The 18,449-nt window shown below is 37.8% G+C and overlaps 2 protein-coding genes across 2 annotated transcripts; one reads left to right on the top strand and one right to left on the bottom strand.

Moving 5' to 3' along the window:
• Positions 1–812: 812 nt before the first annotated feature.
• Positions 813–6,775, bottom strand: LOC111610383 (tubulin beta chain-like). Its single transcript, XM_023344387.1, has 5 exons — positions 6,622–6,775; positions 4,337–4,445; positions 3,509–3,619; positions 3,174–3,418; positions 813–1,874 (listed from the first exon to the last, which is right to left on the bottom strand). The coding sequence occupies exons 1-5, from the start codon at positions 6,676–6,678 to the stop codon at positions 1,062–1,064; spliced, it is 1,335 nt and encodes a 444-aa protein (XP_023200155.1). The 5' UTR covers positions 6,679–6,775; the 3' UTR covers positions 813–1,061.
• A 2,748-nt stretch (positions 6,776–9,523) lies between these two features.
• Positions 9,524–17,570, top strand: LOC102237013 (flotillin-1). Its single transcript, XM_005802851.2, has 13 exons — positions 9,524–9,708; positions 10,166–10,229; positions 10,494–10,569; positions 11,016–11,106; positions 11,961–12,104; positions 12,223–12,342; positions 12,431–12,526; positions 13,146–13,298; positions 13,384–13,565; positions 13,729–13,774; positions 14,169–14,306; positions 14,669–14,833; positions 14,925–17,570. The coding sequence occupies exons 2-13, from the start codon at positions 10,187–10,189 to the stop codon at positions 14,943–14,945; spliced, it is 1,275 nt and encodes a 424-aa protein (XP_005802908.1). The 5' UTR covers positions 9,524–9,708; positions 10,166–10,186; the 3' UTR covers positions 14,946–17,570.
• The last annotated feature ends 879 nt before the right edge of the window (positions 17,571–18,449 follow it).

Raw genomic sequence — 18,449 nt, 5'->3', positions numbered from 1 at the left:
ATCTTTCACAAAACCAGAACCAACTCTGACAATCTGATCAATAAAAAGAACGACTTCCTCTTTGAATTCTGATCATGTTGAACTTCTAAACCCAAACGCGCCGAACGTGATAAAAATGTCAGAACAGAGATAAGAGCTTCGCTTCTTATCTCTGAGGCTCATTTTAAGGCTGAAGACCTTTTTGACCCGATACGATCAGAACCGCAGATAAAGACGTCTAACGGAGATCCTTTAAGTTTATCAGGCCTTTATGGTTTCACTCTGAAGTCAATGAATCCTGAAAGAGAAACGTTTCTCCTGCAGGGATTCAGTTAACTTCAGGGGAAAAATTCACAACGTTCAGGATTTTAGACGTGGAGAAAATCCTTCAAACTTTCAGAACCTTTTAGACTGAATGATAAAACTGTTAGACAAAGTAACAACATGATTAACGATGAATCAGGCAGGCAGATGTTTTCTCTTCCATTAGATCAGATGGCTTTCTGAATTTGTCAGATATTATTTTATCTTCATCCTAAATGTAGATGATGAAACTGGAGAGTTTCAGATTTGTGCGTTTTAGTTTCTAACAGTTTGGTTTTTGTGACTTAATCAAACTGGATTGGAAATATGAAAATGGTCAAGTTGGCACATTTCTCCTAATTTTGGCCCATTAAAAACTGAATCCTTTACAGAGGAGGATCAGGACCACTGGAAAAAAGATTTTTAGTCTCAAAAGATTAAAGTCAGATTTCTGAGAAAAAAAATTGAATTTATTTTCTTAAGAATTTAAGTCAGAATTCTGAGAACTCAGAACAAAATTCTGAGAAAAAAATAAAATTTCTGTGGAAAAAAGTCAGATTCTTCAACTGTCTTTTTGCTGAAATGTTCTATACAAATAAATTTGATCGTTTGATTTCTGAGAATAAAACGTAAGAGATTAAAGCCAGAATTCCTGCTCTGTTTTCCCCAGCGGCCCTAATCCTCTTCCGTTGACCTCTGACCTCCTCCAACCTGCTAAAAACCTTTCCTTTTTTAAAACATATCAAACTTTCCTTTCAGGTCCGCCCCGTGTTTTCCCGTCAGGCGTCCTCCTCGGCCTCCTCCTCGAACTCGCCCTCCTCCTCGGCCGTGGCGTCCTGGTACTGCTGGTACTCGGACACCAGGTCGTTCATGTTGCTCTCGGCCTCGGTGAACTCCATCTCGTCCATTCCCTCGCCCGTGTACCAGTGCAGGAAGGCCTTGCGGCGGAACATGGCGGTGAACTGCTCCGAGATGCGCTTGAACAGCTCCTGGATGGCCGTGCTGTTGCCGATGAAGGTGACGGCCATCTTGAGGCCGCGCGGCGGGATGTCGCACACGGCCGTCTTCACGTTGTTGGGGATCCACTCCACGAAGTAGCTGCTGTTCTTGTTCTGCACGTTCAGCATCTGCTCGTCCACCTCCTTCATGGACATGCGGCCGCGGAAGACGGCGGCCACCGTCAGGTAGCGGCCGTGGCGCGGGTCGCACGCCGCCATCATGTTCTTGGCGTCGAACACCTGCTGGGTGAGCTCGGGCACGGTGAGGGCGCGGTACTGCTGGCTGCCGCGACTCGTCAGCGGGGCGAAGCCCGGCATGAAGAAGTGCAGGCGGGGGAAGGGCACCATGTTGACGGCCAGCTTCCGGAGGTCGGCGTTGAGCTGGCCGGGGAAGCGCAGGCAGGTGGTGACGCCGCTCATGGTGGCCGACACCAGGTGGTTCAGGTCTCCGTAGGTGGGCGTGGTCAGCTTCAGCGTGCGGAAGCAGATGTCGTACAGAGCTTCGTTGTCGATGCAGTACGTCTCGTCTGTGTTTTCCACCAGCTGGTGGACGGACAGGGTGGCGTTGTACGGCTCCACCACCGTGTCAGAAACCTGAGCCAGAGACACGGGCGCCATGACGAGTCTCTTAGAGTCAAAACGTTCTTTAGGTTTTCTAAAGGTTGCACAGTTTTACTGGGATGTTTTCTCAATTTGTTTCAGTTTTTTCCCCCAGATGAATCAGCAAAGACAAAGTATTGGATCCAATTGTTGTGAACACTGTAAAAACACAAAATCTTACCAAGTATTTTTAGTCTAGTTTCTACACAAAAAAACTGAAATAAGACAAAAACTTACTAGTAACTTTTCAATAAGATATAGGAGTTTGTTTTAGGTTAATCATTTCTCACTATTGATGAGTAGTAAAACTTCCACTGTCAGATTTTTCAATCAAATTAATTGAAAAATTAATTTATAATTTATTTATTTTTCCAAGTTAAATGCATTCTTGTTTATGTCTAAATACAGTATTATTATACAACATGAATTTGATGATAATGTCTGGTTCTTACTGTGTATATATATCACTGTATATATTTATATCTAAGTAGCTTTATATATTTTTCATTTATTTGGTTTTTTGTACTTACTAAAGGGAAAAATATGACAATTCTTTCTTTGCTATGGCTCAAAATAAACCAATGTTCACTTATTTTTCATGAAAAAACTGTCTTGTAATATCTGAAATAATCTGTCAATTCAACTACGACTTTTTCATAAATATCAATGAATTATTGACCTAAAACAAGCTCTTATATCTTGCTAAAAAATTACTTATAAGTTTGGCTTTATTTCAAGTGTACTACGATATTTTCACTAGAAACTAGATTAAAAATATTTGGTAAGATTTTGTGTTTTTGCAGTGCAGAACAACAGATCAAAGTGTTTTTTTAAAGGCAGAAAGGAAACTTGAGGGTAAATTTTTCTGCTGTCTGATTTAAGCAGCTCAAAGATGCAGAAAGTTCTGTAAACATCAAGACTTTTCCTTGATATCATGTTAACCTTTAAAATATTAAATATCCTCAGAATATAAAAACTGACTTAATTCCATCAGTGCGTGTGAAAAAAATGTTCAGATGTTTGCATAATAAATGTATCCTCACTTCAATCAATGTTATAACCAGAATCAAGAGAAGAAACTGACAGGATGAGAAATAATGAGACGATTAATTCAACAGATGATTCTTGAATTAAAGACAAATAACCAGCGAGGAAGAATACCAAGTACACACATATTGATTTAATATGATAAACTACTGATGGAACATAAATAATGAGAATCAGGAAACAGTTTCATGTGATAAAACATAAGAAGATCTGATTGCTGCAGCTGTAGAAAGCGCTGAGTGTTACCTTAGGGGAGGGAACCACACTGAAGGTGTTCATGATGCGGTCGGGGTATTCCTCCCTGATCTTGCTGATCAGCAGGGTCCCCATGCCGGAGCCGGTGCCTCCTCCCAGGGAGTGTGTGAGCTGGAAGCCCTGCAGGCACTCGCAGCTCTCCGCCTCCTTCCGGACCACGTCCAGAACCGAGTCCACCAGCTCCGCGCCCTCTGTGTAGTGACCTTTGGCCCAGTTGTTCCCAGCTCCACTTTGACCTAAGAAAACAGATTTTAATAGAAAAGCTGTAAAATGAAAGAAAATGAAACCTAACATTCTCATCGACAACCTTCCTACTAATTAATTACCAAAGACAAAGTTGTCAGGTCTGAAGATTTGGCCAAACGGTCCTGATCGGACCGAGTCCATGGTTCCTGGTTCCAGGTCCACCAGGATGGCTCTGGGTACATACTTCCCACCTGCACACACACAAACACAGCAAAACACATTAAAAATCTGCTTCATGAGACTTATTTTTATGCAGTGTGGTGATTTAACAACAACAATACCAGTAAATAAAAAAATATTTACTGAACAAACATGTTTAGCATAAGAAAAACTTTGCCAGAGTGCCATTCTTATTCAAATTTGATTAATTTATTTTAAATTTCAAGCATGTCTGGATTAAACATTTTTCAATGTTTGCAGACATTTTTGATAATTTTCAATAATTTGTCAAACCAAATCTTTGTCAAATTAATGTAATATCTTGCATCACCACAAGATGGAGCCACATTGCCAAAATGTGGAATTCCCACTTTAAACTGGTGACCAATGATGTAACCACAAGTACTTTCAGTATTACTTAATGCATAATATATTAATTATTTAATCTACTGTTGTATTTTTACATTGAGGTTTCACTGAGAGTTAATCATTATTTTCCCACAGTGAGACTTTCTCTTACAAATGTTTTACACAATCAAGAACTTTCTTTTACTTTTAATGAGTCTTGTGAAAAATGAAGCAGCTTTCTAATCATAATTGAATTAATTTTCTGCAGATGAGTACAACAGTAAATATTTATTTAAAATTATTAAAATGCTGAAGTAACCCTGTTCCTCCACTAGAGGGCCCCCTCATTTTAAACATAAACCTCAGTTTGGACAGCTAAAGCCACAGAATCAGGAAGTGACCTGTTGCTTCGTTGTAGTAAACGCTGATCCGGTCCAGCTGCAGGTCGCTGTCGCCATGATAGGTTCCTGTTGGGTCGATGCCGTGTTCGTCACTGATCACCTCCCAGAACTAGAGACAGAAAAAAGATTCATGGACCAGAATTATCTGATTAAATCCTGGAATTAGAATGTGTCTTAATGTTTCAGTTTGACTCAATTAAAGTCAAAACAAAACTGTGTTCTGTTCTGAGGATCTAAAGCACATGCTGATGTTTAAATATATCGCAGCATCACAAGATCACCTGAAAACAGAAACAGGTCTGTATGTTTCTGGTCAGACAATATTTACAGCCTGAAAACCTTTAATTTGGGTCACTTTTATCCAATCATGTTGAAGTTCAAGCTGCAAAAACAGCTCACATTTAAAGCAGGTAGTGAGATATACAATCTTAATGCTTTCAAAGATTATTAAAATCATAAGGAACTCTCACTTTGACCAAAATCACAACAGGAAGGAGATTAGGACATAATTTACAAACAATTTTGTCTGCAAATTATTACATTTGAAAAAGCCAACTTCTTCTGAGGATCTTTAAATCCCTCAGTGTTCATCTTTCGATAGCATGGCAGCATCGATGCTAACCAGTTTACCAGCACAGGACTCTAACTGGTTCTAATTAACTGACTCGACTTGTAAATTAAGGCTCTGCAGAAGGAAAGGTGGGATGTGAAATGACAGGATTTAACTGGTTCTGCTCTGAACTCGGCTTCGGGTCAAGGCGGCATTTTTAGGAACTCGGATTGGGTCGCAGTTGGAGGGATCAGCAGAGCGGAGCTTTGTCAGAGGATTCAGTCCGCTCTCCATCTTTAGTGGCTGACATGTCGATGCCAAACTGTGGTAAGAGCACACACTGTCACAGCAGATCAGCCAGCTGACCTTAATCTCAGCTAAGGTCTGTATCTGTGGGCGTCTTGAGAAGAGGACAAAATAACTTCCCCAGAAGCAGCTTACAGCAACATTTCCTTTCAATTTTAGCTACTTTTAACTCATATATTTAAACTTATTAATGCTAGTTTTGGTTTATTTTAATGGAGTCATCCAAGTGAATTTCTCAAAACCAAAGAAAAAATAGCTAATGGTAAATTACTGGCAGCTTTCTTTGACCTTTTAACCTTTGCTGTAATGTATTTCTGATGACGGGAGAATATGAGGGGATTTTGGTTGGATTGTGTTAGTGAGTGGTTTCAAGCAGAGTTAATCCACTGTGAAGCATTCATGACCTCAGACTCACTAAGTCTGCTGTAAATACACTTGTTCAGTGATCAGGGCTTCTGACTCGGGCCATATGCTGCTGCTGCTGCCACGCCTGTTCCTGCAGCAAAGGAAACTCAGTTCAACGAGGCTTTAAATGGGGCAGAATTAAGCTAATGTCACTCAGATTTATAAAATACTGTATTTAATGTGGAACTAAAAGACATTTTCATGCAGCATAACAAACAGGAGTTACTGATATCATGCCAACTGGTTTTTCTTTTCTGAATCTGTGCATCTGATCAACTGAGTGGAAAGGCAGCCATTTAAATGACCTCATCCGTTCAGGGCAGACACTGGACCACTTGTTAGCCCCCCACCCTCCTCCTGTCGCATTCCTCTGCTCTGCCTCAGCAAATTTCTTCCTTTCACCCTCTTGTTGGGCTTTTTTTCCTCTCAGTGACAAAGCTTCACCAGCAGCTGGCCCTGTGAGTCTCCAAAAGTCTCACCAAACCCACTAATCATCTCTCCATGGCTGCTATTGATGCTTTCACCTCGTTTTAAATGTTAAATTCTCCTGTGTTGATGTGGACAAAAACACTGAGAATTAGAAATTGCACAATTTCAGTTCTTTTTATAAACTAGTTTATTAGAATGAATAAAATTACATCCAAATATATATTTTTGAATATGGTGAGAAATTAATCCTTAATAGACTTCTCTGTATGTTATGACTACTGATTATCCCAGTTATTCCTCAGTGTTTCAATGTCACTTTATACTTGGAAATAGGTCACATTGCCTAATTAAACACTGAATAGTTCCTTATTTATTTATATTCAACAGAAAACATTCAAATTAAAGTAACAATTTTCCAACAAAAGCTCTATTAAAATCTAAATAACACAAATATATCTGTATTTTTTCATTCTTTCCAATTCAGTGAAATTGGAAAAAAACCGTTTAGACAAAAAAAAAGTAATTTCGAAAACATTTCAAGTTCAGTTTATCAAAGAAAAAAAAAAATCCCGACTTCTTTTTAACTTTTTCTTACCTTTGCACCAATCTGATTCCCGCACTGGCCAGCCTGAATGTGAACAATTTCCCTCATGGTTTATGTTTGGGAGTGATGAAGGAGAACTATTAAAAAAAGGCTGGGCTGAGGTTGACCTACTAACCGAACCGGACCGGAGGAGAGAGGAGAGTGTTGAAAGATCCGACTCCAACAGGCGGGCCCTCGCAGGCGGGAGGGAATGATACTGAATCCTCTGTTTTGATTGGCTGATGTTGCTGCGTGCCTTAGTGATGATTGGTGGAAACGGTTTTATAAGGGGTTTCCGTATCATTTCGGCAAGGGCTTAGAGAATGAAGCAGTTTTGTCCATAGACATATATAAATATATTTATATTTTAAAGATATACTTATAATGTCTATAGTTTTGTCATCGCTGCCCTGTTGGAATAAAAGTGTCTGCTCCTTAGCATCCCGCCGGTGTATAATCCGGATGGAAATATCGGAGACTAACGGAGAAGAAAGATTTTCCCCCCGAAGGGAAAGGGGTCAATTTAATTTTCTTCATTTTTGAAATGTAAACAATATCACTGATTTTATACAGATTCTATTTTCAAACAGGCATCTGAAGGGCACTCATTCCAAATTTAACTCATTTTTAATCGCTAAGCTGAAATAATTAATATTTACTAATGTTTTCATTTAAACAGTAATAATCAAGTTTCCAGAGACTATTAATTACATTTATTAACATAACTCACAACTCTTATCGCTATAAGAAAATTTTAAAATGAATACCAATCTCTACTTGACCATCCACTTTTTTAACTCTGTAACCTGTGGATCAGGGGCGATTCTAGGATCTGACCTTTGGGGGGCTTAGCCCCCAGCAGGTCTAAGACCCATGAGAAGATCTTTGTTGGTGCTGTTTTCTAAATCTGTTTATTTACATACATTCACAAACAAAATTAAGAGACATGTCAGTAATTCATGGAATAGAACAATGTTCATTTTACTCAAACATATAGTACCTATAAAGAGTAAAATCAGAGAAACTTTTTTTTTTTCCAGAGGTGTATAAACTCAGTTTGAAACAGAATCTCAGGACTACATCATACCTGCCAACATCTGCTAACATTAATGAGAGACAAGCAGCTGTGGAGTGACACAGCGTGGTCTGTTCCCCCGGAAATTAAAATAAAATCTACTCAAAACGATGCATTTCTAGTCATTTGAAGAACATTTTACTAAAATCAGTTTATTATCAAGGTAGATGTTCAGGTAAATGACTTGTGAAAATGAATCTTTAACCTGACCTTTATTTGAAAATCATACTTAGAAATTGTATTACCCTTATTTTTACCTGAACGTTATGCGGCTGTTGGCCTTTTTCTTAAAATAAGAATGTTTGTCTATCTATGGAAAAGTAGACATTATGAGTCAGGGTTTTACTATTTCAGTTCACAGTTCATGAAGTGAGTCTATCATAGTTTCACCTTTTTATTCAGACACAGAAACAACCTTCAGGTTGCAGATCTCTGATCTAGTAGATGGAAAGTGTGATCCTATCTCGATACAGCAGCTAGAAGTGCAGCACTATAACTTTTAATTCATTGTTAAAATAAAATTGTGAAGGTTTTAAAACAAATATCTACCACTGAATATTTAAAACAGACATTTATTTAGTATAATTTCTTTAGCATCGCCACTGATTTACACCCAGAGGTGGGTAAGGTACCAAAGAATTTTACTCCAGTAAAAAGTAAACATTGAAGAAATGACTCAAGTAAGAGTAAAATGGTATTTGGTTATAAGTCTACTCAATTACTGAATCAACTGTGGAAATTTTTTCAGTCATATTTTATAGATTTCAGCTCTCCTGTGCCACCTGGTGGTTCAACTAGTCACTGCAGGTTAACGTTTCTTCAAACATTAGCACAGCAGGACTCCCTTTATACATCTTTTATTTTAATTTTATTGTCTTAAACTTTCAAAATGTCTTCTTTGTTTTGAATAGTTTATATCTTGAGCCTTTTTTGTGCTCTTTCAAATATTGAATTTAACATATTTGAAATTCAATATTTAAAATTTTCAATTCAAATTTACCTAATTTTTAAGCTTCAAATTCAAGTTAAATTTGATGCTAAATTTCAAATTTAGTTTTGAATTTTCACGCTAATTGAAATTCAAAGTATTAAATTTGAAAGCTAAATAAAGATAGATAAATATTTATCTGGTGAATTAAATATTTAGTTTGGAAATCTTACCTTTATAAATTTGTGACAGGTATGATGGGCCAAATTAAATCAAATTATTGCTATTTTTTTTACTGTGTAGCTTTACAAATGGCACCTCCAGTATACGATAAAGACGGCTTTGATTTGATTGATAAAACAGTATTTGAACACAAAAGTTACTTTAAAAGTTCTACTAATGTGGCCTTTTGTCTAGAAAGCGACAAAAATAGTTATGGTTAATAATGTATAAACACTTTTCCACTGAGGAACTTTAAAGGTATTTGCGGTTTTAAACTGGCATTTGTAATCACTGTGACTGTATAAAATAAAAATTGCTCATTTATTGCAAGGGAAGGCAAAAGCAGAGAGAAAAATAATCTCTCTGTCCACTAGGGGGCGCCGTAAAATAAACTCTTAGTCGTTTCCTCAAACAGGCTGAGGAGGATCTTTGGTTTAAAGTTGGGTCGCGGTTCCGCCTCCTTTTAATTACAGATATGTGCCAATTATACTAGAAAAACAATCATTTTAGTTTATATCCGTTCCTACCGCACAATTAGGAAATTATCTGCTAAAAAAAAGAAAGGCACACCTTAAATATTAGAAAAACAAACAAATAAATGTATGTGATGTAAAATTGTTTAAGAAAATTCCGTCTTGTTTAAGGCAGGTAGTTCCCCACCAGGCCACTAGATGGCGGACGCGCGCAGCCGGACAGCTGGGTGTGCTAAAGACGCTGAGCTGCAGTCATCACTGACTCACTCCATCATCATCGGCTTTAACTGGAGTAAACATTTACTGCGGTTAAAATACATCGATTCTTACCACATCACAGTAACATTTACTGACCGGTTTAACTTTTCTGCACCTGAATAACAGCGTTTTTTCACCAAGCGGTAGGTCTTTGCTCAGACTTGAATCATTTATTAGTTATAAACATACAAATGGAGGAAAAAATAGAAGGAGTTAGCGGATAAACAGCGTGTTACCTGCATGTTACGTTTAGAAATGGATCGAAATGGTAACATTTTTGCTCTTTATTAGTCTGCGGCTGTAATGTTAGGAGCATCTTATTTTTCTTTTGCGCTTCTTTCTGCTTTTACTGCGCAACATTTGCGTAAATTAGATTTGCCCCCCGTTGGTCTGTTCTGCCTCCCGCCACAGCTCCTCCCTGCAGGATGCTTCTCAGATGGCGTGATCTAGAAATCATTTCTAAGCCTTTATTGCATAAATATATAAGCACAAACTGACGTTATAATATTAATAATATTAGTTTTTGCTTTGACACATTTAAAGAAAGATGTTCATTCTGATGCTTTTTAATTCAATTTATTTTATTACATTTGTTTTTAGTCAGAAACAGGATCAACAAACATGTTCTACACCTGTGGTCCCAACGAAGCCATGGTGGTGTCAGGTAACAAGCCCATCTGTTTCTGCATGGACATGCTCTACATCTACTAGAAATTCAGTTGTTTATGGGTATTGTCAGGAAAATGTTTTATTGTTTACTTGATGTAATTGTATAAAAAGCTTTGTGAAGCCACTTCTTTGTTAAAGTACAAATGTCAGAGAACCTGATAAGTGATCAAATGTGTGGAAGAAATAGACCTGTAGTTGAATTACATATATGTCCATATCTGATCTGTAATTATTCCTCTGTCTGGTCTTTTCCTCTCAGGTTTCTGCCGTTCTCCTCCGGTGATGATCGCTGGAGGCCGAGTGTTTGTCTTCCCTTGTATTCAGCAGATACAGAGGTAAAGAAACAGCTAAACATTATTACTGCAGCTTTAATTTTTGTATTTAAAAAAATCATTTATTTTTACTAAGCAAAATAAACAAAATCAAAAATACTAATTTTTTATTGTAAGTTGTACTTTATTTAGTTCATGGTTTATTTTTATTTTTACCATTATAAATAGAATATTCTCTATTTTAACTGTTATTGTCAATGCTTTTTAAATTGGGATGTAAACAGACACCACTCATATCTACCATTCGGCTCCTGTTCATTTTCTGAATCTTTGTAATCATAAAGATCAATTTTAATTTTTAGGATAGCAGCTTTTTTTCACTTCCTGCTGCTCAGTGTTTGTAGCATCGTCTGACAGAAACAAACCGGAAACAAACCCCATTAATGGGCTCCATTAGAACCACTTCCAGCCCATCAGGGTTCTCCTCTACGTCTCTCTCTGCTCTGCAGGATTTCTCTGAACACTCTGACTCTGAATGTGAAGAGCGATAAGGTTTACACGCGCCATGGGGTTCCTGTCTCTGTTACTGGCATCGCTCAGGTCAGACTGCTTGATTCAAACAGCACCATGTTGTTTTACTCTGGTTACCAAAAATCTTACTGTGTAATTTAGACACTTTACATAGTTTCATGTATTTATATCTAGTAGAAGGGTTTGTATTATGACACCTATGTCAAAGTATTTTAATATATATTTAATGTTTTTTATGGATTGTTGCCATCTGAATGTTGCAGCCAACAATTTGTGCCTAAAAAGTCTTTAAAAATTACATTGGAAATTGGAAGTAGTGTTTGACCTAACCCTGTTTCTCTTGAAATCTATTGTAATCTCCTTTATTTAGTTCATGTATAAGGTTATTGTCCCACCCATAACACAAAGTGGTCCACCAACTCGACTTAATCTGAAGTTTTAGGTGTTCAGAGTGAAAATGAATGGTGAGAGAAACGTCCCCTGTGGTGCTCCTTTGCTGTTGACCACCTAGTCAGTCACATGACCCTTCAGTTTCACAAGCTGTGGTCTATTTGTCAGGCAGTCATTGATCCAGGTGATTGTTTAGGCCTCCACCAAGCAAAACTGACTGAATTGTGTTAAACATTCTGGAAACAACATCAATTCATCATCAACACTTAGTAAAGTTTATATTTATTCTGCAAATTATGATATAATGTCTACAACCAGTAATCAGTGAGTCAATCAGTCTGACAGGGAATTACTGTAGATGTCCATCATAGTGACACTTGGTTAATAAAAGACGAGGTAGTAGTATAATTGCAGCATGTCTGCATCAAGGAGTGAAATCTGTGTCTTTAAGTTGATGAATCTCACTGTGATAATTCAGTTTATATTTAAAGATTCTCCTCCTGCAGTGATGAACATGCTTCTGTTTCCTGCAGATGAAGATCCAGGGCCAGAACAAGCAGATGCTGGCTGCAGCCTGTCAGATGTTCATGGGGAAGTCTGAGGCTGAAATCGCTCACATCGCCCTGGAGATGCTGGAGGGACACCAGCGGGCCATCATCGCCCACCTGACTGTAGAGGTACGGAAACCCACACCCCATCGTAAGAGATTCTGTTTGGTTTTTTTGGCTTGTCTGCTGTTGATATCACTCTGCAAAGGATGCTTCTATGAGCTCCGGTAACATCTGTTGCTTTTAGGAGATCTACAAGGACAGGAAGAAGTTCTCAGAGCAGGTTTTTAAGGTGGCCTCCTCCGATCTGGTCAACATGGGGATCAGCGTGGTCAGCTACACTCTGAAGGATGTCCATGATGATCAGGTTTCTAACTTCAGCTCCATACAGAAAAAGATGAATCAGAGGAAGTCCCGATGTAATCAGTGTTTTCTCCGCTGCTGTTGGTCCTCAGGATTATCTGCACTCGCTGGGAAAAGCTCGGACCGCCCAGGTCCAGAAGGACGCTCGCATCGGAGAGGCTCTGAACAAGAGAGACGCAGTGATCAGGGTCAGACGTGTCGTACATCTGCAATACCTTCTCCATCATCCCTGCTGCTTCATTTTCTTCTTCAAATAAGAAAATATATATTTTATTGCATCTAGTGCAATATCAGTTCCTTTAGTGAACACTTGGTTATTTGTAGCAAAGAATGCATCTGCAGCTAGAAATACTTTTTAACATAAACATGTGAAAAGCTCAGCTCTTTCTGCTTCACTTATCATCAATACAGTGTAGAACTGATCTGGTGATTATTCTTTAGATTAACCAGTTAATAACTAGATGGTGAAACCTGCTTAGTAGAAGAATTATTTAAATAGAATTTCAGCCAGGTGAAGCTGACTTGAAGGGTTCTTGGTAGAACATATTTACAGGCAAAGTTTTCTACCTTTTATGCAAAATGTATGTATATTTTTTGTACAGTCTTGGCTTAATTGCTACTCTGAGTAGGTTGTTCCTTCAGCTAATGGCCTTTTTTATGAGCCTTTATACTCCAGTTTACAATTAATTGATTACTAAACTAGCTGACAATTATCTCAATAATCGATTCATCATGATTAATCCGATTAATCGCTTCACCCTAATTCTGATCCTCCTCATTTCTGCGCCTCTCCTTGACTCGCTGCAGGAAGCCCATGCTATGCAGGAGAAAATCTCAGCTCAGTACCGGAACGAGATCGACATGGCGAAGGCCCAACGAGACTACGAGCTGAAGAAGGCGGCCTACGACATCGAAGTGAACACCAAAAAGGCGGAGTCAGAGATGGCTTTTCAGCTGCAGGTACGCAGCTGATCTGTGTCGCATTGAAACCGGTGGCACGGTTTACTGCGTACGGATGGACTGATGTCGTTTTTCTGGTTCCCAGGTTGCGAAGACGAAGCAGCGCATTGAGGAGGAGAAGATGCAGGTCCAGGTGGTGGAGCGCACGCAGCAGATCATGCTGCAGGAGCAGGAGATCACCCGCAGGGAGAAGGAGCTGGAGGCCAAGGTGAAGAAACCTGCCGAGGCCGAGCGGTACCGCCTGGAGAAACTGGCTGAGGCGCAGCGGTAGGATGGAGTTTTACTCTGACACTCTAATTATTCATTATCACCATAAATCTAAATTCTTATCATTATAGTAAATTTATCACAATAAATGATAAACCATATGGTAAATGTCCATCCATAGTCTGAACTGGCCTCTCTGACCGTTTCTTCACTGTCTCTGCAGATTGAAGATGATCATGGAGGCAGAGGCTGAAGCTGAGTCTATTAGGGTAAGTAATCGATCACTAGATGGGAACGGTGGCACTGAACTGTGAAGGTGCAGATTCTCATCAGATAAATAGCCACTGCCTTTTCCTGTTTTTTCCAACTAATCTTATAAAACCTGAGAAAAACCTGAAAAACCAAATCCCAGTTTTAGAGCCTTTGTTTGGTTTGTCCAATAAAAGATCTGAAATCTGTAAAGTGTCTTTCAGCTTTCACAAATAGATTAAGATGAGTTGGTCTGCATTAGGAGAAGCACAGCAATGAAAATGTTTTCTACAAATCAATTGCTTGACAAGTGGACTGGCTCGACTATCGACCGGTTCTCCTTCCTGATATATAATTTAATCGTGATTTCTGTTAACTTCTGTACCCGTAAGCCTTTCATGTTGACCTGTCCAGGTTAAAGGTGAGGCTGAGGCGTTTGCGGTCGAGGCGAAAGGTCGTGCCGAGGCGGAGCAGATGGCGAAGAAGGCCGAAGCCTTCAGGGAGTATAAGGATGGAGCCATGGTGGACATGCTGCTGGAGAAACTGCCTCTGGTGAGAGACATGTTGACACTCCTTCTGTTATTTTTCATCTAAATATATCAGAGATGGTTGATGTGTTAATATGCAGATATTTTCTCTTTGTGTTATTTTTTTTTTTTGAGCCAATGATTGCTAAATTTAATTGTAGTTCAGGCCATACGTGAATTAGTGTGGTACTTTTCAGATGCTCTTTTTATCATTTAAATAAGAAAATAACTATGGAAAATCATATTCAGAGAGATAAAAAACTTCTAAACTGATATTCAGGGTCAATAATTTCTTCCCATTTTTATTTTGCATGTTGGAAGTTTGACAAGTTTAGAAACTGCTTGAGCGTTTTGTTTTAAGATGTTGTGACATCTATTCTCCACCAGATGGCAGAAGAGATCAGCAGGCCTCTGTGTGAAGCCAACAAAGTGACCATGGTGTCCAGTGGAGGAGGAGAAGTGGGGGCAGCCAAGCTGTCAGGGGAGGTTCTGGAAATCATGACCCGCCTCCCCGAAGCCGTGGAGAAGCTGACCGGAGTCAACATCTCCCAGGTAACTCACTCACCTGGGAGCTTCTTCTTCTTCTGTGTTACTGTAGCTCCCTGGAGGTCTCACAGGCTTTTAACCGGTTATTTTCTTCCAGGTGTCTTCTCGAACAGGCTGAAGGGAATCAGACCAATGAGCTTCTTGGTAGATCTGTTCTCCGTCTGTCTTGATTCCCTCCATCGTAACGTCTGCTTCCTCACCTCTGACCTTCTGTGTTGCTGTTTCCCTCTGCTGGTTTGTTATTGATGTTGTTTGTTAAAGTTAAATATTTAAACTCCTGGTATCACAGTTATAGCAAAAGTCTTAAAGTACCTTTCACTTCTTCATGTCTTGCTTCCATATCTTGGAAGCAAGCACAAATTAAACAAAATTAATTTGTTTAATTTTCAAGCATGATTTGTTAGGAGAGATGTTTTTAAAGTGAACCAGTAATTGCACTAAAAACCTGTATCAATTAAACGGGTTGATTTTTTTACTTGACAATCTCATTTTTTGTGGTCTTTTAAGCTGTTTCTAGCAGCATAATTAGCTTTATTTTGTGTTTTTTTTTTAATTTTCATAAGTTTAAAGCTGTCAAATTGTTTCACTAAACAAAATGCACTAAACAAAATTTAAAAAACGTTTTATGTGTTTTGCAAAATGGTGCAATGTTCAAAATGACTAAAACAAATTATTTGCTAGTTTATTCCATCGGCTTTAATCCCAGGATGATTTAATGTTCAGAATTAAGTGATCTAGAAAAGGAAAAACTTTCATCTGAAAATGTTTAGATATTGGACTGAGAGTCTGTTTGCCTGAAAATAAAACCCACAGAAATGGAAGGTGACTCAAATTTTTGCACCAAATAGTTTTACCTCTTTAATTTCACATGAATAATTTTATTGTTTCTTACTATATATATATTTCCCATCCAAATATTCTGGCTTTATTGTCTTCAGTCTCACTACTTACTGTAATAGTAATAGATTTAATGCATCTTATTAATTTTAGAAATGTCCTCCCTAATAGATTAAAACATACTCACTGTGTAGCTAATAATTTTTGTACATCTTCTGCCTGCTGTACGTGTTTTCATGCCAGGCCTCCCGCTGTGTTTACCTCCAACATGTCTGACACTGCCAGTGTCCTCTGCCTTACTGCCAAACCTCAAGTGCATCTTAGCATGACCGTCTAAAACTAACAGGAAACATCATTACATTAATATTTTTCATAACCTGTTTCTGACAGTCTGACAATGATTTTTTAAAACACATTTTAGTTTTTTAAACAGCATAAACTATTTAAAAATGACAATTAAAAATATAAACTAAGATAAAGTTTGTTATGTTTATATGTGAAATTAGTTTTTTGTGTTTTCTGCACTTGATTTGTTTAATTTTCAAGCATGATTTGTTAGGAGAGATGTTTTTAAAGTGAACCAGTAACTGCACTGAAAACGTGTATCAGTTAAACAGGTTGATTTTTTTACTAGACAATCTCAAGCTTTCAGCAAGTCTCGGGTTTGACAGAGTTAGCCTAAAAATGCTAATCTAAGCCTAATGGTGTCCCAGGATCCTACTGGGATTTTTTTGGTAAAGTTCTAAAACAGCTTTCAAACAGATGGATGCTAGAGAAAAATATAACATTATAAAATTAACTGTATTTTAAATTGGCAGAGATCTGAATCCCAGACTCTGAACAACAGGAGGAAAAAACTGAAAAATCTGGTCCAGATGTGATGCAGCGTTATGAGAACTGGTAGTCCTGATTGGTTCCTTTAATGATTCTGTAACATACACTATGTTTAATAGTTTTCTCAGGACGGTTGCATGCATATTTTTAAAAATACCTTCAAATTCAAAAATCCCAAAGGGAGAATTAAATCTTATTATTTTAATGCATCTATATCTTGAAAACACTTATTTTCACTTTGAATAATCACATTAATCACAAAAAATATTCTAGCATGCCTTAAATCATAAACCTGTCACTCTGTCAGCCTCTACCTCAAACGTTGGACTGGTTGCATGAAACACTTTATTGGTTTATGATTTCAGTGCTTCACAGGTGAGCTTAACCTGTGAAGTTTCTTCTAGCACTACTTATTGTACAGTAATTATTTGTGTCATTTATGTATCATTTATGGAGCCGTGGGTAAAATGTATTCCAAGTGTTGCTGCCTCTTCTCTGTCCCCTCTGACCCTGCTGCTTCTTTAGTTGTGTATAAACTCTGCACTGCTGGTTACACTGCAGCCATATGTCCTGAAATGGCTTTTAAGTGGTATAATTTATGTATCTGAAGACAACCACTGCTGTTTTTATGCATGCATCACCACCTATTACACTTGAATTGTATTGTATTGTTAGAGACAGTGTATGTTTGTAGCTGGGACACAGCCGGCGGCCGTCACCGTGGAAATCTTCCTCTGCTGTGTTCACAATTGAGTCATATAGAAGAGACGCTACATGTGGATTATATGTAATTTATGCAGAATATATTTGATAAAACAGTGTCCATGTAGAATTGTCTGTTTCACAGGTTAACTGTAGATTACTCTACTAACCTTAACAAAGATAAGCTCTATTATTATAAATGTATTAAATCTATAGTGAGTTTATTAAAGTTTGTATATGAAGCTCTGGCAGTGTTGATATTAACACCTTGGTGAATATTATCACTGTTGGGGTATTGTTTGTGTTTTGTGCTTTAATAAATTATACTGCTCTGTATCCAATATGCTTAATAAATTTCCAAAGGAAATCAGTCAAGTCTCTGCAGTTTCTTCAAGCAGTTAAAGCTTTTGTTTTATTTTGAAGGTTTTATTTTCATTAACTTTTCTATATTTAAATATCCTACTTCCCACTTTTTTCAGCTCAATTCCATAACTCTGTATTCAAATATTATTATTTATCATTAATGTTTTTATGGTTTATAATTTAATTAAAGGTTGCCCAATAAAAACACAAATACATTTTCTGATTCTGACATCACTGTTGGCTAATTAAATTAAAAGAACAAAAAATCTCATCAGAATTATATTCTATCTGATGCATAAAAGATCAGTCTTCAGTGAGTTAAACAAGGATTACAGTGTGTCAGCTTTGCATAGATAGATAGATAGATAGATAGATAGATAGATAGATAGATAGATAGATAGAGAGAGAGATAGGTATGTAGGAGTGGTGCAATATTTTTATAACACTAAACGCTAAACGATATATTAGGTTATATATTACAACATTACTCTGGTTATATATTACAATATTAGACAAAGTCCTGCAGAAAAATGGAATACAGACAGACCGGAAACACTGTCTAAACAGTTATCAGTTTTTGTCAAAATAACAAGCTAGAATCAGTTTAATACCGGAAGTGACAGTTTTGTTTTGAAACTGTCAAAACTGTTTTGAGCAAGTGACCTTGTTCAAAACAGTTTTGTATTGAAAAAGGTCACTTGTTCAAATTGTTTGTTCATAAACACGAATGATTTAAGATAATAAAAAAAAACCCTGACCATATGGGGTAAGGGCCATTTAGATGGAATATATGAATCGTATGTAGATTATGGTTGTGGATTTTATTTTGAAAGCGGTGACCGGAAGCGACGCCGTTGAATTGTGCGGCTTTGCGAATGAGAAAAGA

This window comes from Xiphophorus maculatus, chromosome 13 (genome assembly GCF_002775205.1).
Source record: "Xiphophorus maculatus strain JP 163 A chromosome 13, X_maculatus-5.0-male, whole genome shotgun sequence".
In the NCBI taxonomy this organism is placed as follows: Eukaryota; Metazoa; Chordata; class Actinopteri; order Cyprinodontiformes; family Poeciliidae; genus Xiphophorus; species Xiphophorus maculatus.
The sequence above is the reverse complement of the archived record's forward strand: the minus strand, read 5'-3'. Positions and strand labels throughout refer to the sequence as shown.

Bases quoted from the DNA above. Each gene is read 5' to 3' on its own strand.
- LOC111610383 (XM_023344387.1), bottom strand. From the start codon at position 6,678: ATGAGGGAAATTGTTCACATTCAGGCTGGCCAGTGCGGGAATCAGATT. The intron at 4,446-6,621 runs GTAAGAAAAAGT...TTCTGTCTCTAG, and splicing joins GGAATCAGATTGGTGCAAAG to TTCTGGGAGGTGATCAGTGA. The intron at 1,875-3,173 runs GTAACACTCAGC...TCTCTGGCTCAG, and splicing joins GTGTGGTTCCCTCCCCTAAG to GTTTCTGACACGGTGGTGGA.
- LOC102237013 (XM_005802851.2), top strand. From the start codon at position 10,187: ATGTTCTACACCTGTGGTCCCAACGAAGCCATGGTGGTGTCAG. The intron at 10,230-10,493 runs GTAACAAGCCCA...TTTTCCTCTCAG, and splicing joins CGAAGCCATGGTGGTGTCAG to GTTTCTGCCGTTCTCCTCCG. The intron at 14,834-14,924 runs GTAACTCACTCA...ATTTTCTTCCAG, and splicing joins CCGGAGTCAACATCTCCCAG to GTGTCTTCTCGAACAGGCTG.